Source organism: Rhipicephalus microplus, chromosome X, assembly GCF_043290135.1.
Source record: "Rhipicephalus microplus isolate Deutch F79 chromosome X, USDA_Rmic, whole genome shotgun sequence".
Lineage (NCBI taxonomy): Eukaryota > Metazoa > Arthropoda > Arachnida > Ixodida > Ixodidae > Rhipicephalus > Rhipicephalus microplus.
In genome coordinates this window covers 329404286-329425764 of record NC_134710.1, presented here as the reverse complement: position 1 = coordinate 329425764, position 21479 = coordinate 329404286, and the positions used below count along the sequence as shown (strand labels likewise).

The following is a 21479-nucleotide window of genomic DNA, read 5'->3' as shown; positions in this document are numbered from 1 at the left end:
AAAATGCAGAAACTTTTATTTTCTGGTGTGCCATACAGTCGTACTGTAGTTTTCACAAAAGAAAACAAAATTTAATTATAGTCAGTTTCTAAAACTATTATACTGCTACAGATAAATCAATAAGCCATCCACATTTTAAGAAGCTTTAGTATCATGATAGCTTCCCGGCAAGATAAAAGCATAAAACGACAGGACTGTTATGAACACCTAGCACAGTCACTGCATTAACTGGAGGCCTTCATAGAGCAAGATTTCAATTCACTTAAGGAATAACATACTATAAGTACAGTTGTAAGTACCGACTGAATGTTTGTTAGGTAATACATGCACCCAAGCAGATACATAATTTGTCATTAATGAGGCAGATGATGATGACACTAATGAAGAATTGTGGCTGAGCCCCTTGCGATTGGTGGGGAGCTTTGAACCACCCACTCGTGCAAATTCACTCGTGAAACCTGGTGCAATTCAACTCTCCAGCCACGCCGTATTATATTAAAGTGATTCCTTGCCACACATGATGATTGTACAGGCTCGTTATCTGATTAAGCTTCAAGCACTGACAGGACTCTGAGGTACAATACTTGTCTGCTAGGCAGAATGCCTTGGTTTAATTCCGGCTTCCGTCAAAATAAATTTCTCTCTGGTTGCAACAGCTGTGACGGACATCGCCAATAAAATGGTTGTGAGCTCATAAAAGCTTATGCTCTAAAAAGATGAAAGGAGGGGGGTTATGTCATTATGAGATGGATTATAAAACATTTTTTACAATGTAATAGATATGTAGCCACTGCAGCCGCCTATCAAACCCACAACCTCATGCCTAGTCATTAAGCCACTGCGACTGGTTGCCCTGAACTCAAGGCTGCAATATATGCAGGTCTTTTGCAATTATGAATGCCAAATTCAGTACCTCCCACTCGCCCATGTTTTCAGTGTACGGATGTGTAGCTGGTTAACAGCAGTACCCTGATGTAGTTAGTCGGCCAGCTTACTCAAAATATAATTTAAAGGCAATACAAAAGAAAGGACAGCTGATGAGAGAGAGTTTACATTCAGTATGTCCTTTTAATGAGGGCATTAGCCAACAGAATGTTTGATATTGTATAGGTTCTGTTACAAATGGCATTGCCAGGGAATGAGAATAATTCGAACCCCTCCCACCCCACCCCCAAAGAAAGAATCTAGCTATACTACTACTGCCCGTTACATTTTACAGTGCGGAAAAAGCAAGTACACTGCTTGGAAATTAAAGCGTCAAAGCTGGCCTGCATTATGTCTAGTGCACCCATGTCAAGTGCTAGGAAAACAGCTAGCTCATTTTGGCATTCATTGAGAGCAAGAATCTTGGTTCCTCATGGTAACATTATTTGCAACCCAAGTAATCACTCACTGGTGGAACGAAAACATGCTGGCTGCCATATTATCTGGCCATTTCATTTAAATTTTAAGCACTGTAAACTATTCACATCATTGATTCTCATTCCTTTCTTGCATTATTTAAAGGTCACTTTTCTAGAGAAAAGTACTTGTCACTCTTAGTAACCAGTAAACAGGCGAAAGAGTGATGCTTATATTAAAGTGCTGGGGTGTTTTTGAATAGTCTGTACTTGCTCCGTTACATGAGTAACAAGCAGAAACTTATCTGACAGCTAAGACACTACAGGACAATATTTACGTTGACTATTTTAGCATAAATAACTGTTAACACGATCTTCGAATTTGGCAGAGCCCACCATAGGCGTGTACAGGGTTCCCCTTCAAAGGGGGGGGATGTTAATCGCAGCAACCCCGCTCCCTATTATTCCAATATGTAGGGCTAACTTTGCACCCCCTATTAGTTGATTAGGAGGTGCCTGCCTCTCCTTCCCTGTGCACATGCCTATGGATCCCAAATAACATGGGAATCGACCCCATGTGAAACATGCAGAGGGAAGGAGACTGGTGAAATTTTTTTGAACTAGACATTACAAAATATGCTAAACATATGTACAAATACCATATGCACTAGCATGCAAGTTGAACAGTCGCCTATGTTTTATATAACTAGTTGTGTACAGTTGCATAACGATGCCAAGAGCAACAAGGGTATTGCGAACACCAGAGGCGACAAGCTGAAATGTAGTGCTTGCGAGAATGGTAGCCCTGGATAGTGCTATGTAGACCAACTTCAGTGGATGCTGCTCGAGTACAATTGACACTAACACAGTGGGAGGTCTGTATCATTGGAGTACATGTGTAATCTTTATAAAATTATATTTGCAGCTCTACAACCACAATTGATGTTCCACCAAAATTACACCAGTATAGGACCTTTTTTCAAAGGAGTTCAGAGACCTGAAGTGGCTCTGTGGAATACTCGATTGCCACACAGAATGCTTGGGTGTGATTCCTGCTGGGACCATAACATATTTTTTGGGTCGGCGTTAACGCCAGTTTTTCTCAACACTCTCGGATTTACACTACCAATGTCCATTTTCACCACCTGGGTATAAACTGTCGATCACCTGTGGCGCATACTCTTAAACAGTGGCCTATGGTATACGGCTATGCTCTAAGGGTTTGGCAATGAACAAAATAGAATTTTCACATTCATTTCGTGAACAGCCAGACATTTTCGTCAAATCCTCTTACCCTCTAATGTAAATTTGGTATACCCCAAGTGAAAGGGGTGATTACAAGAACACTCAGACGTAGCCGGCTAGATTAATAAGTAGTGTCTGCAGTATGCAAAGAAATGCTTTGCATTAAAAAAAATACATTAAATCAAGTTGTGAATTCCAACACAGAACATTTATTTTTCAAGCAGTGTCGCACCCCTTTGATGAACCACTAGGCCCAGCTCGGTCAAAGAACTTGCTTGGCTCTGCTTGCTCCATGTGGTAGTCTCCAGGAGGCAGCTGAAGTTCCCGAACTTTTGCTCGTGACCTCCACACTTTGAGTGAGAAATCGTCACTTGCAGTCACTAGCATCTGAGGATCCTTGGGATTAAAAGCCACAGCATTCACGACATCGCTGTGGGGAAGCGTGGCCAAGCAGGCAGAGTAGTGGCGGTCCCACAAGTAGCCCTTCTTATCTTCGGCACCACTAGCCACATACTGGTCACTCACATCAAGGAAGATGAAAAAGCACTCGTCGTTAGGAGTGTATGCACGATGGGAACGAAACAACTTGCCAACTTCTTTCATGGTGGTCAGGTCTATGACATGGATGTCAATTTCTTGTGCAATCGGAGGTGGTGCAAGTGGCTCCTCGATAACATAGCCTTTAGGCCAAGGCCTGCTGTTTACATACAGAAATCGGTGGTCAGGTGAAAGCCCCATGCCAATAATGTGACCGTGTAAATCCACAAGATGATCAATGTCATCAAAATACTGTCCGTACGGATCCGGTGGATAGCGCCTTTCTTCCTCCCGCTGGGCAATGCGCTGTAGCAACGTCGGCGGTTCTTCAGGATTAGCAAACGGGAAAGGCTCGATGCGCTTGAAGCCCACTTGATGTGGTGCGTAGGTCAAAGTACCAGTGGTGAAAATGAGCAATTTCTCACGAGGGTCCAAGGGGCTATCAAGATCAGCACTGTCTTCATCTGTGTCGTCATCATCTTGGGATGAACATGGGTCAGGCACTACAGGCACTGAATTACCACTACTGCTTGGCTGCTCACAGTTGGCAACTAGAATAGTGCGCACTGAGCTGGCGTTAATATTGAAAAACTTGAACATCGGTTTGACAATGGGCTCCTTTTCCGACTCGCTCTCCTGCCACGCCTTATTCAACCAGATGGCTGAGCAGGATATCATATGACCAAGAAAAAACAACCTTCCAGAGAGGAGGTAGTGGTCAGTGTACCACGTGCCAAAGATATCATAGGGCTTGTTGAGAACTCTGCATTGCAGGACAAAGCCTTCCTTCAGATTGAAAACTGCAATCTCCCCAGAAGCTGTATGAGTTCCAAAGTGTACGCCAGACACAAGCAGCAGTGTGTCAGATTCATTGAACTGCGAGAACTGCGTATAGTTCCAGCTCAGGTCACGCATATTCCTCGAATGAATGACTGAAGCTGGATATGAGGCACTCCAGAGCTTCACATGGCCATCTTTAGAGCAACTGGCAAAAGAAGTGCCATCGTGTGCGAAGCTTACATGCAGGACCTGATGACTGTGGTCAAGCAGTACTTCAGATTCAACTAGAGGTGCTTCATAGTACAGGCGACGATATTCCGATTTCCATAGGGCACCCTTTACAATGGGAACACTCGGGTCAACCTTCCAGTCCAGCTGGAACTTCCTCCGCCACAGCAACTCATCATCAGCAGCAATTGACCAGGATACACATACGCAGCCACATCGGCATATGTCTTTCGCCGGAAGGTGAGACAGGACGCGCAGGAGCAACGAGTAAGGCAGCGACTCCCACATGTTCGAAGTGCAGTAGAGAATTCACACCACGTCTTTCAACACTCGCTTAACCTGCGCAACATGGAAAAGAAACTTGGTTTAACACTGGTTTGAGCAGTGAAACTGCAAATGAGGGACAAAGAGAAGATACACAAGGGCATTGAAAAATGGCGCCAAAACTCTACCACTGCGCGATCCACTAGCTATGAACCAACTATAGTCGATTAGCAGTCTATGGTATTTCCTCCTCAAAGGCAGATGGATACACATAAGCTTGCACTAAGAGGCGCACACTCCAGACTGACATCATGAGCCAGACAGCCGATGACCCAGCCTACAGAGAACATTGCTGATTGGATGAGCGGTTCAGTCATGGAGGCAATAGCTGTTGTGCTTCTGCAGTCGGGGCAGAGCCTCTTTGAATATCTCAAGTTGTATCCGGCTATAGCTCCGGTAAATACCGTTTTGAAACTTTGGTGAGCGAACAGTATACGGATCGTACAGTTGAGTGAACTGTAGTTAAAAGCATGTGTGAATACAGTACAGGGTAAAACAGACTTAAATACTGAAGAACTTGTTCTTGGGCGAGTTGGTGCTCGAGTATGCCGAACATATTAATTCCTGCGCAAAGCTAAAAACACGAAAACAGAAGAAGAGTGCCGGACTACCTAAGGTTTATTGCCAGCAAGGCTAGAAATCAAGAAAACTTTCAATGTATATGCATTGACATGAAAGCATAGAGTTTCATACAATAATACCTAGAAGGGAATCTGGCACTAGTGTCTACACGAGCTCCTTCAGCAGTGCTTGTACCCAAATGGGAATTATAGGAAATACAGGCTTCAGATCTGCTTAGGATAGATTACGTTCTTGAGATTCGCGACACTTTTTTTCAGAGTATAAAACGAAGTCATTTGAACTTATATTTAATTGAAACTTGCTTCATTTATATGTACTAAAACTTTATTGCAAAAAGTTTTCATGTCAAGGCAGCAAAAGTGAAACCTGGGCAAATTTAACCATCATGGTATGCGTTGCTCTGCCATTGTGTACAAGATTTGGCATCAAGATTTCATTATTTTTTACACTTAAAGCATGCTTGTTCTTCTCTGGAAAGTACGCATTATCTATTAATGTAAATTACAGTACAACATTGAGTGAGAAACACTTAACGTTTCATCTTCCGCGATGCTAGGTGCGTCTGTCCAAGTGGTCTGCCCCCAACGCACTTCTGGTTTGTTGTGAAGTTGAGTCAGCGAAGCGTGATGATGCGTCTATTTAACTTCATCATCGTTTTGCAGTCAATTTAAAACGAGTTTAGGCAAGACATGCTCGTGAAAAAAAACTAGCGATATTCTGCACTGTCATGAGACACTACATTTACGCACAGCGGCTAGTGGACAACGCTTTGTTTAAACTGTCAAATAAAACTCTTAAAGCTTCGTCGCAGCAAAACTACAGACCTAGTGGTCTTAAGCCTCTTTGAAAAACAATGGCGCTGCTTCAGTGCTTTTCACCACACCCCACTATTTGCACTGTGCGAATAACGGAACTGAAACTAGAAAAAAAGTCTGTAGACAGTTCACGAGCTAACCCTATCCAATCTGACGCCTGTACTTCCCATAATTCCCATGGATCGCAGCACCAGATTCCTCTCTAGGTATTATTGTATGAAACTCTGACATGAAAGTGTGATGAGAACATGTCAATACGAAAGCTGCCAATTAAACAGAGGGAAGAGACAGAGAAGTGTCAAACTACCAACTGTGTATCGCCTCTTGCCTTGCTCCGCAATGAACCGTTGATAATTCCGCGTTCCTCTGTTTTTCCTCTGCCTTTTTCATGTTTTTTAGCTTTGCACTAGATATAATATGTTCAGCAAACAGTCAAATACTTTAGCAGTGTGAAAATAGACTAGACAGCTGTTGCATACAAAATGCGTAACAGTTAAAGAACAGCACTTCTAGTGTCTAAGTGGGATATTTTAACATCTAAAATGCTTTTAATAACAAATGAACCAAACAATGCACAGGGTACAACAGTGAAACAATTCGTTACCAAGTAGGTCCCTAAAGACTGTTTTATACCAGATGCACAATGCAGACGGACCAAACTACTTGATTCTACGTGAAGTATCTGAACAAACAATGATTCTCACAGCAAACAAACACTGCACTAGATGCACCAAGCGCTCAAATATAATGAAAGCTCATTAATTCAAGCTGAATCCCTCATCCCAGCACAGCCTTGTTTATTTCTATGGGGGAAAACTTCCGATGACTTGAACGCATCGGTATCCACAATGGTTATTTTGAACTGAAAGTCCCCCGACTTTCAACGCTCCTCGCAGAAGTCTGTCTGCAATGGTCATAATGTGCTACAAAATTAAACCAATGCAAGTTTACTAGAGATGCAAAACAACGAAACAGCAACATTTCTCAGCAGATGAGACTTGTAACGCTGCACTGGAGCACTTGGGCAAACTGTAAATGACACTCGTGAAGTTGCGACAGAAGAAACGCAAGCCAATTCAAACTGCTAATTAGTTGTAATTTCGATTGCATTACCTCTACTACGTAAATGTTTTGCAGCATAAATAACATCATATATTTTGACATTAGGGCTCTCTGCTCACATGAATCCATATCGGGACTTGTTTCTAAAGTATCAGAGACTGATTACGTTTGCTATTAGAGCTATGTGAAATTAATTTTCTAAATAACCTGCTGCAAACTTCACAAGAACGATTACAGAGGTGGCTTCTCCGCGTTCTGCAAGCGCAGTGCGGTGCAATGTCTGTTCAATCTAGCACCCACCAACCAATTCGAAATCCACTTAATTCTAACAGTCTTCCAGTTAGAATTATAGCTTTTCACTGTAGCTAGTTGCTCTCAAAAGAAACAAAAAAAAAAAAACCATGTTTACTTCAATACAGAGAATGCACTGTGATCGAACACGATTTCTCGCATCTACAGGAGGAAACAATTAAAATGCTTCGGACAGCAAACTAATCAAACATTGCACCAAGAAAAGCATAGGCTGAAATAGCTTGTTAATGCAAAACAGACCACTGCATTTTGCATCATATGTGGTAAGTTCAAAACACCGCAATTACAAAGACGTGCAATGTGGAGTGGTCAAACGTTGACTCTCAGCATTTACACGGTGCATAAAAACCTGCAACGTTTCCAACCACAAACTAGTTGAACATAGCAGAAAGTAGAACACACAAAATATTCGCAAATTTAAAAAAAAGAGAGAGTGACCACTAACAAGAATCAAACGTTACAAGGTTATTTGGCTCATCGTAAGTTGGCTTGTAGCATGGCGTGGAAAACAAGATCAGACAACAAACGAACGCAGGCACTATCTCATCTTGTCCTCGTTTGTTTTCAACGCTACGCTACAAGCCAATTTGCGTCGAATGCGACTACTAGCGTCCATGCGAATTAGTAGCTACAACTGACTGACAACAAATTGAATATTGCACAGGGTGCGACACAGGACGAACTAGTTTGTTAATGCCGAAATATATATTTCGTAAAAGATTAGCCACGCTAAGTGAACATAGCACAGGCATCTATCCGGATAACGCGAGTTGTTTGAAGAGTTACAAAGCTTCTCGGAGCAAACGCACGGGGTACAACAAAGGCTGGAATATTTTGTTACTGCCAACATAGTCTATAAAACCACGCTTAACTGAAAGTACGCAACGTGAAGTGTTTTAACGGGTCTACGAGGGGCAGCTAGAATGCTTAATTCCGGCCGCAAACGAATCGAACATCGCGCAACGCAGGCTGAAATAGCTCAGTAATGCCAAAAAAAGATCACTTACAAGAACTATACGGTTTATATTACACGCGCAAAGTAGAAAACGCCCCAATTCACAGAAGATGTCCAACGAAAAGCGACCAAACGTGACTTCTGCCGTTTGCGCGGGAAGTCACGTTTGCGCGGAAACTACCCAGTCGTACCTCAACAGCTAGAATGTTTGACCGACAGGTTGAACATCGCATAGGGCACAAAAGTAATGAAATAAATTTACCACACGATGTACAACGCTAATTAGAGTTCAAACGAGACTTCTAGCGTCAACGCGCCGTATCTGAACATACTCTTCCGACAGCAAAAAATACATCGCAAACGGTACAATACGAGCTGAAATAGTTCGTTATTGCCGAAATACATAAGAAAGACACGTTTTAAAATTAATTTGCAACGATAACCGACCTAACGTAAGTTCTAGCGGCAACGCGAGGTATGCACATAGCTCGAGCGCTTCCTAGGCAAATCGGCATCGCACAGGGCACGAGACGGGATGGCTGAAGCCAAAAAAAAACATCACAACCGCAACGCCAAGAGACCAACCTCGAGTTCAAGCATTTGTGCTGGGTATCTCAAAAGCTACAACACATCCGACCGTTAACGGAAATCCCTCATCACGCAGTTCGCTTACAAAACATCGCGTCCGTCGGGGTGAAGGTCGCTACTCGCGAAGTTTCGGCTCTCAATCCTGGCATAGTCCTCGCAGCTCCGCTACTCAGTCGTCACTCTAGCCACCCAGCGCTAGAGAAAGGCCGCATCTACCCAATAAATCGTACCTCCAGGCGTCAGAACCTCGGCTGTCTCGACGATGGCTGCAGCCATGGACTGTGTTTAGAAAAAGTGGTTAACGATTTAGAGTACTAGGTACTTAGCCATGGACTCGGGCGCATGCACCTGCACCCGTTCAGCCCGTTCTGCGCGAGAGCAAGCTCATGAGCTCCTGGCAAGCTCGCGAGTCACGCAAGTGCCGTAAGATGGTGCCGTCGTCGTCTTCACGCACAAAAAAATAAATAAACAAAAAGCAAGTTCGTAACGGCTATTTTGGGGTAACATCAATTTATAAAATAAATCTCAAACTTGCACGCAGTAGCTTTTGTAGAGTTTCTTATTATCGATCAGTATATTCACCGCTGTTAGTATGTCAAGAGAATTTTTTTTAGGTATCTTTGTTGTTTTTCGGTAGCCGTTCAAGTCTCATCATATGTGCCTGTAAGAGCACGTGCGTAAACATGTGCGTAAATGCTTACTTTCAGGAAATATCTTTCTTTCGGAGCATGTGTCCACTGTGTTTTACAGTTATAAATTTTTCCGGTAGCCGATCTAGCTCTGGGAGAATGCTTACTGCTATTTTAGTTTACCGCTCGCCGGTCGTTTACGATAGTTCTCTTAGACGTTGTTTGTTGCACGCAACTGTTTTTCGTTGAGCATAGATTCTTGCGAACGCCGCAGAAACTTCGCCTCTCAAAGGCGTCAATATCATTGCATGCCTTGTATGAAGAGTAAGAAAAACTGTTGTAAGCAAGTGCGTCGAGAACGAAGCTGATTGGTATGGTTTTTCGGTTTAGCTTATCTATTGTTATTTGTATTTATTGTTGCAGCATGGCACTGAGGTACCAACTGCAACTTATGAGCAGACTTCGGAACGTTCTGCCAACATGTGGTGGCCTTGCGACAACGCTGCATCAACCAATATACCACCAGCCCGTGCTGCACAATGCGTTAAAGCCACCGCTTATTGTCAGCTGCTTCCGTTATGCGAAAGGGGCGAATCGACCTAAGCACTCTGGTATATTGCACTCTGCTTCTTTTTTCGCCTTCTCTGTGAATCAGCAACAACAACAACAAAAAGTTTTTCACTGCCTGCCGTGTTAAACAGCACTGAGCATACTTAAGAAGCCCATGTATATTGAGAAAACTGTAGCCAGTTGTTATACCCCACATTTACATAAATTTTCTTGCATGTATGCCATATTATAATGCTTTCATCTGGTCCTATAAGCGCTCATGTAATCCCTCCCCCTCCCCCCATTTTTTGAGCGCAACCAAAGCAATCTGAAAATGTTGACATGAACTCTTCTTCATGGGTTGTCTAAACTGATCCAACTCTTAAGAGATCTGCACATACTTGAGACATTTAACTATTCTTTCAAGGTGATCCACGCCCGTGACTTTTCGTGAGCCACATGTCTGGGCTTGAGGCTGAAAGTTATTGTTGTGCCAGCATGCCATATTTTCCTCTCACCGCCTTTCAGTGCTGTATAGCTATTTAAAGGGATACTGAAGAAATTTTTTGCCGTCAATATTCGCAACCTTCATTTCATTCATTTATTTCTCGCAGAAACGAATGAAAAGTAATTACTTTACGGCTGCAGCGGCTGCATTTCCGATGGAGGCGGAAATGTTGTAGGCCCGTGTGCTCAGATTTAGGTGCACGTTAAAGAACCCCAGGTGGTCAAAATTTCCGGAGCCCTCCACTACGGCGTCTCTCATAATCAAATGGTGGTTTTGGGACGTTAAACCCCACAAATCAATCAATCAAGTAATTACTTTAGTGCATTTTTTTACAAACAGCCATGTCGTCGGCTAGAAGAGCCAACATTTAAAGTCTCCTGAAACGGGCATGCCAATGATGCCAGCCATCGCCTGCATTTCTCAATCCACTCTGCTCCCACTACTGCCCCGCCGAGGTGGTCTAGTCTGCCCTGTCGTGGTGGTCGCCGCCGGCTGCTGACCCGCAGGTCGTGGGATCGAATTCTGGCTCCGGCGGCTGCATTTCCGATGGAGGTGAAAATGCTGTAGGCCCGTGTGCTCAGATTTGGGTGCACGTTAAAGAACCCCAGGTGGTCGATATTTCCAGAGCCCTCCCACTAGGGCGTCTCTCATAATCATATGGTGGTTGTGGGACGTTAAACCCCACATATCAATCAATAAGCTCCCACTACTATTCCTAGAACTAGTACGAACTGCACAGGTGTAAACGGTCTTAGGTAGGGCATGTCTCAATGCCTTTTTGGAAGGGGGAGAGTGGGATCTGAAGGAGATGTGAAGGAAGGAAAGTAGCAAACAAGAAAGCATGGACCTTGCCTTTGTCGCGCAGCTCCCAGCGCTTTCACAGTCCTTCATAAATACACCCAACTGTTCAAAAATATGTGAAATAATCTCTTGCTTATCGAAATGGTCACAGTTGTTGGTACATTGATGGAGCTAATCACGAAGGACACGGATGATCACTTCGACTGTTGCTGTGTGATGGCAGGTGGTGTGCAGCAGTGCAGTTTCCCATCGCTCCATGACGCACTGCAGATCCTGCATTCTTCTGTGGCTGACAGTACATTCCTGAAAGTTTCTCTTTTTTTGAGTATGCATTGTATACATAATCATTGGTCTAAGATTTATTTATTTTTTATGTTGATTGAGGTCTACAGAGTAAAGGGACACTGACGAGAAATAATGGCTTGGTTTAGATTGATAAACTGCACTGTGAGAATTCTAGTGCCACAAGTTTCGCTATCATAGGTTTATTTATAGCGGAGAAAATCTAGGTTGAAGTTTCATGTTTAAATTTTGCGTCAAAATCTCCCTGCACGACAAAAAAAATTTAAAAAAAATATTTTTTTGTATTTTCACGACATTGTCTGAATGAAATTTTCTAAAACTTCGTATGCTAGGTCTATGGCACCTACAGATGACAATGTACTTCATTTTTAATGAGTAGAAGCTACATAAGATCTAGTAGACACCCTCAATATCTATGACATCACAGTGTTTGTTGCGGGAATTCGGTGCACCTCCACCCGCATTTTCTTCTGGGGAGTTTTATTGTTTGCCAAGCGTTGTCCTGCGTAAGAGTGGCGTTTTGGGATAGTGAAACTGTACTTTATGATATTTCAAAAATCGTTTTTCTCTTTAGTGTCTATTTATTATTGCATTAGCTCCATGTAAACAAGGCTTACGAGCTTACATGAAAGCACTTTAAAACAATTTTGCTCTGTTAGCGTGGAGAACACATGACATTAAATTTTAGTGATTAGCCAAAGATGTCTAAATAATGAAATGTGCCACAGATAAAACATATTTGAATGAGTGAGATGTCACATTGACTTGTACAGCAGTCTGGAATGAAGCATGTGTATGAGCCCTTCACAGATGAGAAATTTTTTCCTAGGCTGATATTGTAAGGGGACAGGAAGAAATAAATTTTTTTCTGTGGCACAGAAATGCATGCACAGAGAGGGATTTAAAATTGACATCTCACAAATTTTTAACACCACAAGCCTCACATGTGGGGAGTGGGTGTTTCACTGAGGTATAAGGCGCTGAAGTACTAGAGGATGGATATTTTCGTGCAGTACTTCTGGGTGTTGAATCTATTAGAATAAAAAATTATTGTGTCTGTTACTCAAGGTCAAACTATGAAGATCACTTCAGTGCTCAACTATGTATATTCCATTCACTGTTCATGATTGAAAAGGGAAGGCTATTGTGCCTTGCAAGAAATTCGTGTAATTTGAAGTAGCGAGCTGAAGAGGCCAACTTGAAAGTATTCGTGGCTCTTTGAAAGCTTAACTCAGTCTTAAAATCACCAGTCAAACATGGGGGAAGGCACGTGCTTGCAAGAAATGGCATAGGACAGAGTTTGTAAAATTCAGGAAGGATGATCTGTGGCCAACGCCCTGTGGCAAGCACTGTGTTGAGGAGACGAGGCATTGCCTCAATGGAAGATTAAGGGAGCTCTGCAATAATGTTCGAAAATGACGTGACAGTTTCCTAATGTTACATTGTAGCTCTTGTCGTCGTTAACTGTTTCTTAAAAAAACTGTTATTTTATCAACTAGCAGAAAAAAACTAGCCAGATCGGGAATAGAAGCTGAACATATTGTAAATTTGGGCTCCGAGTGTGCTAGTAGTCCGTCTTTTTTTTTGTGTCCTAGAAACTATTGTCAGTGTTTATGTGCTATAGTGTGCAATTTGATGAGTGATTGGAATTGCGGGTATAATGCATCAAAAGCCAAAGATCATATCTGTGCACATATGGGATGCTGTTGCAGTGTGTAGACAGCATCTAGATGAAAAGGTGTGCCTTGATTGAAACAAGCCTTTTGTTTAAAGGTAACCGATGTGTTGTGTCCTTCATCCTTTTATTATTCCAGCACTTAACATTTCTAACTATTCCGTTTTTCAATGTGCATGCTGTGTGAAAATTTCTGCATTTTGTCACTTCTATGCCGATGCAGCAATTGTGAATCACACTCGTATCTTTGTGCTCAGTCCCAGATGCCACTGCTAGAGAGATAATCACAATGTTGATATCATTTATGTGTGGCCCTAATGCGCTAGAGCATGGTGTCTGTATTGTTCTATTTCAATCTTTTAAATTAAGAATGCCGGATCACCTTACAGTTTTGCATATTATACCCAATGATGGTTGAAAAGAAGTGACTATATTTGTCATTAAAATGTGCTTATGAAACCATGCTGATACATTTATTAACCGTATGAAAGCCCACGCTATGTCTCCATCATTGAAATCGTGCCCATTTCAGGGGGAAACATAAAAATAGTGCCCATTTCAGGGGGAAACATAGTATATTCTCTTGCCATTTATTTTCTATTATCTTCTATTGTGTTTGTAATGAGAACAAACTCCACCATGGAATTCTAAGCTCATTAATCACTGCTAGTTAACTTTTTAGAAGAACCTTCAGTACGAAGTATGACATATCTTAATCATTGTGGCTCCTTTAAAAGGCCAGATGATTACTGCAGCAACAAGAGGGGACCTTATTTTGTTCATGAAGGAAAATAATCCAGTCTACTGTGTTGCTCAATAGTGGGGCAAATTACTTGGTGAATATCTAATGATGCTGAAAGCTTGTGATCTTTATGTCATGTGTGTAGTTTGGGCATGCATGTTCTGCTCTTTCCTTTTTTTTTTTTTCTGTTTGAATAAAGCACTTAGTTGCCATTCAGCACTCATGTTCTTCAGTCCTCTTCTGTGTGTTTTTGTCTTTGCGATGTTTTAAAAGGAACCTAAACCAACTGGCCCACTCTCCCTTTCTGGACAAATTGATAAACCACATTCCTTTATAAACAAAGCCGTTGATTAAGTTATATGCTTGCCTTCTTTCCAGGAAAGGAAGCCAAACCTAAAATTGCACTCACCGATGATGAACTTTCAGAAGTGGTCCGTATTCAATATTTTCGATCAGAAATGCAAAAGGTGGTGCAGCGGTTGCAGGAAAGTTTCATCAAGCACCTTACTATAAACTCTGCTGCAGGTAAGCTGCTTATACAATCTTTTGTTTTTGTTATGATAGTACTGTCATTGGGTTTATAAATTGTAACATGTGTTATGCTGCCATTTCTGGTCAAGCACAGTCTTTGGTGCTTTTCTTGCAACCTATGCCAATATGACTGGATGTTGCAAGTGCCTGTGCCAGAACACCTTGAGGCCAGTGATCTCATGCACACCCACACTAATGCATTGCTTTGACTGGCACTTACCAATGCGATTGAATTAAGCACATTAAACTGTGTCAAGTTGAATCAGCAATGGTCTGCTACATTATTAGGAACAGGGAGTGTTGCCTAAAGCCTCTTATGCTTACAGCAATCTCCAATATCATTCCTGAAAGTGTCTGAATAGCAAGCTCTGAAAGGCTAGTTTTGACATCCTGGTGTTTTTTATATGCACAGTAATGAAAAAGGTCAGCGCTGTTCTGAAAGGCAGAGGGTACCACTCTCAGGCCGAAATACGGTGTTCGTTATTGGTGCATTGCGACGCTTGCGCCTGGTCGGCTGTTCTTCTCTGACTTGCTGCGACAAACCATATAGTTTATATATAAAGAATTGCTGCGCCGAAATGCCTTGTTTTAGCACCAAAATGTTTGGCTTATAGCACCGTTTTTTAGGGGCATTTCAGAAGTCGATATGTGACCGTAGTATTTCTTGTGCAAAATTTATGGTGCTTCATACAAAATGCATGTTATTGGTGTGGGCCAACTTGGATTTGGGAGTGGGCGAAAAAATTAAATGGGGGTGATGGCTGAGGTGGGTCAAGTGAAAACTGGAAAAATTTATGCATAAATTGTCTATAATGCAAGGTACGATGTCTTTCATTGCTACAAAGCTTCATCAGTAAAAGTTCCCATTTTTATTAATTTCAAAGGGTACTAGTACAATGATATAGCCAAACATTATTACTTAGAGCGCAAGGAATTCCCCTTGCCACATTCTAGACTTAACAGGCCATAGGCGATTAGTACATTAAGATTTCTGCAGACGTGGACGTACCCCAACCAGGTCATCATGAATAAAATTAATCCGGACTGCGGGGTTTCGATTTATTGTAGTAGGTGGGGGGGTTTGGTCGATTTTGAGGACATGCTCTGGCGCTGCTCGGCAATGGCCGGTGCGGCTTCTCACGGGGAACAGTGGCGGCAGCGAATGTTGCACAGTGACACGCTGGCGGACCTACTCAGGGCTGTCCATAGGGTCCGTGTGGCGGCAGAGGGGCTTGGCCTCCCTGTCTCGACGTGGGAGCAGCCAGCATCAGTCCTGGACTGATCCTCAGGACTTTAATAAAGTTCTCCATACCATACCATATACTAGTAACGAAAATACACAGTATGCCTGCTTGCAAATCCTATCTGTTAGAATGAAGATGCCGATGTTCGAAAGCTGTTTATTTCGTCTCTTGACAGAAACACGGCTGACATGACACCACTTGGTCACTGTGCTTGTAACAGAATAACAGCGCCAACAAAAAATGCACGTGCACGCTCTACACACTGAACAGCAAAGGCACACAGCTATCACAGACATGTTTTTCGCCATTACAACACTCCTCCCCAAGCAAAATCATAGTTGGTCGTACATTAGTCGATCTGGTGGACGCATCACCTGAGTGCTATGTCTAAGTACAGGAGGGGCGAGCGGCTGCTGTGGTGATGGCACTGCTGGTTGTACCGAGCAATTGCCCCATTTAAAAGCATCGCTGGCATGTGGCAATAACATTTCATCACTGCAGTCTTCCAAATATTCTGCATGTTTCAAAGAAGTACAGCATAGCAGATCGGAATGCATTAAGCATGTTTGTCTGTCAGTGTACACCAGGTACGTTACCGGAGATTTCACACTCACAATCTTTCTAGGCTCCCACTTCAAAGTTCACCACGAACAGTACGCATGAGAACGTGATTGCCAACAGAAAATGCTCTGACCATGCCCCTATGCTCATTTGCGTGGTGCACTTCCCTCTTGGACTTGGCATTAATCACATCTTCCATGTTTGGTTTGAGCAGAGGCGCCCTGTTATCAACTTTGTGTTACAAGGATCTGGAACTTCGGCTTCATTCATCCGCTAGCAGCTGCTTCAGCAATGACTGCTTAATAGTCTGCACTGCTCATTATGCTGTGCCGTTTGATTGAGGATGATAAGGTGGACTGATGGACTGAAAGTACGCTTGCTGTTGTTTGCCTATAAGAAATCCTCAAACTGTTTTGCCCTAAGCCGTGAATCATTGTCCGTAACTATCTCATGAGGCAACCGGTAGCTTGCAAACAGGAACCTTACCATTTCAACTATTCTTTGCACAGTAGTTAAATTCTTTATTTTTACATCTACCTACTTGGAGTGTGAATCTACTGCAACTAAAAATATCTTTTCTTTTTCTGCAATGTCGAGGTGCACTCGCTCCCAACTGTTCGTGCACCACCTCCATGGGGTCAGTGGCGCTGGCTGACCTACCAGCCTCACACTTTGACATTGTTTTATGTTTGTTCAATGTGACATTGTTTTACAGTTTGTTCATAGCAGCTATCAATTCTGGGCCATCATATCATTGATCTTGCCAGGGCCTTCATTTTACTGTTGCCTCTGTGTTGTTTATGCAGCAGCAACAGTAGTAGTTCTGAAGAGCGTGGGGTATAACCACTCGCCTCATCTACAGTAAGTTTTAACCGTCTCACAAAGAAAGGTTGATACTGCACATCCACAGACCGCGGCCAGCCATGCCATGTCATTTCACGCACAGCACTCAAGACAGAGTCGTTACGTTAGACATGTCATGTGTGATGTCATTTGTTAAAGGGACCCTAAAGGCAAATATTAAGTCGATGTTTATTGTTGAAATAGCAGTTCAGAAACATCGTTTGTGCCTTGTAAGTGCTTATTTTGAAATAAAATCACATTTTAGTGGTCCGCATCGCATTAACGCACTTGAAATCACCCGTTACTGTTGCTGTGCCCAATGTTGCCCACCTTTATTGCACAGCTTCCAACACTAGTAGCAGCAGTTTGAAAGCAGTGAGAGCCACAGCAAGAACAAGGGCCATTCAACAACATTCTACTTGCTCGTTTCAACTGGGCCCCACTAGATGACACCACCTATCCAGCCTAGCCAGGCGAAAACTGAACTTTTGAATCACTCATGCCATTTCTTCTAGTAAGACCAGGTTGTTCTTTTTTTTACAAATCAAATGGAAAGAGAAAAGCAGCATTCTATTATGCTTCTTGATGTATGAAAGGTTTTTTATTGCAGCTAGTTTCATTACTAGTGATTAATTGTAGTTGGACACTGTAACGTTATCAGGATCATTTCCAAAATGTCTCACTTGTGGCGCACGTTCTGCGATACATTTAGCTTAATTTCTTGGCAAGTAGGACACTACTGTTGATACTATTGCGTTTTAGATGTCATGCATTGAGCTTTCACTCTGACATAATTGTTATTTGGCTTTAGTGTCTCTTCAAGAGCAGGGGAACAGTAAAAAATCTTGTCTACATTATCACTGTTTTAAGACAATGGTAGACGCAACAAGCCATCAGCATTGATAATCTTTGCCCTTGATTTGCGTACAATGCAAAAGAGGTACTTTGACAGAAAAATGGCCCAGCAGTGGACTCGCGCCACTGCAACAGCACTGCTGTGATATCTAGCTTCAAATATTACCACGAGTAGTCGATGGTCGGTGATAATAACGACGCTGTGGCCGTAAAGATACTTATGAAAGTTCTTTATGCTGATAATGATGGCGAGTGCTTGTTTCTTAACATATGCATAATTTCTTTCTGCTTGTGATATTGATCTAAAAGTGAATGCGATTGGATGTTCAATGCCATTCACCACGTGTGATAACACTGCACCCAGCCCGTAAGCAGAAGCATCACATATGGGAGCTGGATTTTTTTTTTATACGTCATACAATTTGTGGAGATAAGTTTTCAAAAGGCCTACCCTACGAAATGACCGAGAGGGGAGGATGGCGTGCTCGATTCCCACAAACTTAACACTGCTTCTGTAGTTAGAAATTGCTTACACCTCGTGAAGCACTCTTTGCACTGATGCTACCATTGCCATAAGCTTCTTCTGCATAAAATCTGGTGCAGCAGTTCTAGTTGTCTAGCTGAATTGGGCATAAATTTTGCATAGAAGTTTATTAGGCCCCAAAATGCCCTCATTTGGGTCACACTGCTAGGTTGCAGTGCTTCGAGGATCGCTTTCACTATGTCCGCTGTGGGATGCAGACCAGTCTGGTCTATCTCGAGCTCCAGGCACTGTACTCTTGAAAGAAAACGCATTTCGCTACATTTACTCTGATTCCATGCGTTCACGGAGCATTTGGCGCTTCCTTCGTGTGACTGTAGCAATTAAGTTTTTTCTTGCAATCGGCACATTGTCAATGTAACAGGCTGTGCCAGGTATGCCTTAAAAAACCTGATTCATTACTGTCTGAAACATGGCTGGTGTACTTGCAACGTCATACAGCAACCGCCAATACCTGAGGAAACCGATGTGTATGTTAACCGTTGAAAATTCTTCGGCATGCTCAACTAACTGCAGCTGTAAATAAGATTTAGCGAAGTCTAACTCATTGAACATGGTTCGTCCCACCAGGGATGCAAAAATGTCCTCTGGAAGTGGTAAGGGATAGTTACCGACATCGATGTGCTTTTTCACACTAACTCTATAGTCCTGACTTATCTTTATTTCTTGGTCATTTTTCTTGGGCACAATAACTAGCGGCGTTGCCCAGCTGCTGTGCCGCACTCAGTAAATTAGTACGCCAGCTTTCTCTATTGCCACCAGTTCTTTTTCTACTTGTTCTTGCAACGCATACGATACAGGCCTGGCTTTACAGAAAGCTGGAGTTGCATTCTCTTTTGTGCAAATGGTACCCTTGTATCCCTTTATAGCACGGTATTCTGCTTGAGAAACGTCAGCACGCTGTTGTTTCAATATTTCTACAGCTTCTGCAGTTTTTATAGGCGCGACTGCTTGTACCTTAAGTACAGCCTCTTGCAGTTTATGCAGAGCATCAGGCAAGTTCACTTTTAGCTTTGTGAGCCAGTCATGGCCAAGAAGCACCAGCATGTGCACACCTTCTTCGTATTTGGCAATGACAAATGGTAGGCGGTGGCTTTGCTTCTCACACCTGACAGCGACTTGCACAACACCTTTTACACTGATTGCAGTGCCATTGCACAGTCCAAGTTTTACGTCCTCACTGTTGTATGATAAGTCAGGCAAGTTTTCTGCAGACATAATTGTAACAGCAGCTCCTCATGTCCAATTCCATCGGTGCCTCATGACCATCCATGATTACTTTTACTACTATGGCAGGCAGACTGCCTTCTCTGTTCGTTTGGTATGTACGTAGTAAGCAAATCCTGCTCTGTTGCTGCTAACTCTACAACAGGCACAACTCGGTTTTTGCACATGACCAAGTTTAGAACACTTAAAACGGGCACTTTTTAAGAGTGGGCACCTTGGTAGAAGTGTGCTGTCCACCACACAAATGACAAGCTGCTGCTATTTTTCACGTATAGGTTTTTTTTCAGCTACTTGCTTCTTGCAGTAGGCATCAGTTGGCTTCTTTGCCTGTGTAGTTCAGCGTTGCTGTCAAACAGCATGTCCTGGGTGTCCTTCTGTGCAGCTTCCATGGCGGTGACTACATTGCACACCCGGTCCCAGGTGACCTTGTTGTCGGGCAATGCAAGCAGCCTGCATCGCTTGGTGTTGCGGTCTCATAACACTTCTTTCAGGAAAGTTCCAAATGTGCATGTCGCAATGAGCATCTTCAGTTTCACAAGAAACTGCGCGATGATTTCATTTGACTCCTGGTTCCGCCGGTGCAAGTGGTATCGCTTGGTGACCACAGACCTTTTAAGGGCGTAGTGCTGTCGTAGCATGTTCTTGCCATCCTTGTACTTTACTTTTGTTTTGGCAGCATTAAGGTACACAGCATCACATCGGCCTTCTCTCCTATGATGGTCAGGAGAACTTCAAGCTTCTTTTCGTCACCTATTGCATTTGCTTTCACGTATAGGTAGATGTCGATGCTACCCTAATCTGTGCAAAACTCTGGCAGCTTCCAGAAAATGGTGGGCATAGCTTGTGGTGGCATAGCTTGTGTGCTGCATCATCCCTTCTTTGTTGCCAATGTTAGACTAAAGATGCCATTGTTCGAAAGCCATTTATTCATCACATGACAGGAACACAATTGATGCGACACTTTTGATGCTCCGCTTTTAACAAGATAACAGCGCCAACAAAGGATACACGCACATGCTCTACGCATTGAACAGCAAAGACAGACACCATTACAGGCATGTGTCTTGCAATTAAAAAACTATCATAAGGTCATTATATGCCACAGTGGCACTTCAGCATCTAGAGCATGTTGACATGCTGTCAGGCGAGACACAGGGGGAGTAGTTCAAAGCATTTCTACCCTTCCACCTTACACCAAATTAGCAATGAACAGAAAGCTATATATACAGAAACCTTTTTTTCTTCTAGTTCTCCTAGTTAGTCCTGTCTTTGATGTAACTAAGGCTTTGTGTATGCATGCTATTGCCAATTTTTTATAGCGAACTTCTATAGAACCTTTGCCATTTTTGTTTGTGTGTAATTGACCAGCTATTAATTCTTATAAATTTTCAGGAAGCATTGACACGATACCGGTGCATGTTGATGGACAGGAATACAGTTTGGCAGAGGTAGCCCAAATAGCCAAGAAAAATCCCCAGCTTATCGTGCTGCATATGGCCAGCTTCCCTGATGTAAGTTTTTGGTGCAAATTTATTCGAAGTAGTATTTGCATCCAGCACTGCTTTCAGTTCAGAATTCTGCTATGTTTAAAGTTTCTGTACCATTTCTCTATTTTAATTTATGGCGTATTCGGTTGGCAGCTCTGGTCCCCTGGCTCAGAGTCGCCAGATGCAGAGGCAGCTTGAAATCGGAGCGCGTGAGA

The 21479-nt window shown here is 42.8% G+C and overlaps 2 protein-coding genes across 3 annotated transcripts in view; one reads left to right on the top strand and one right to left on the bottom strand.

The window, feature by feature from the left end:
* Window positions 1-2771: 2771 nt before the first annotated feature.
* Fbw5 (F-box and WD repeat domain containing 5) lies at window positions 2772-9187 on the bottom strand. 2 transcript variants are annotated; one of them, XM_037413635.2, is made up of 2 exons: window positions 8999-9187; window positions 2772-4469 (listed from the first exon to the last, which is right to left on the bottom strand). In XM_037413635.2, exon 2 carries the CDS (start codon window positions 4416-4418, stop codon window positions 2802-2804), a length of 1617 nt encoding a protein of 538 aa, XP_037269532.1. In that variant the 5' UTR covers window positions 4419-4469; window positions 8999-9187; the 3' UTR covers window positions 2772-2801. The 2 variants fall into 2 exon arrangements, with proteins under 2 accessions (XP_037269532.1, XP_037269533.1); XM_037413636.2 differs by lacking the exon at window positions 8999-9187 and adding an exon at window positions 8233-8256.
* A 116-nt stretch (window positions 9188-9303) lies between these two features.
* mRRF1 (mitochondrial ribosome recycling factor 1) overlaps window positions 9304-21479 on the top strand; it is a 41131-nt gene continuing 28955 nt past the window's right edge. The window contains exons 1-4 of the mRNA XM_075879640.1: window positions 9304-9453; window positions 9821-10008; window positions 14354-14500; window positions 21170-21288. Coding sequence (XP_075735755.1) covers window positions 9822-10008; window positions 14354-14500; window positions 21170-21288 — 453 coding nt within the window. The 5' untranslated portion in view covers window positions 9304-9453; window position 9821. The remainder of the gene's footprint in view (window positions 9454-9820; window positions 10009-14353; window positions 14501-21169; window positions 21289-21479) is intronic.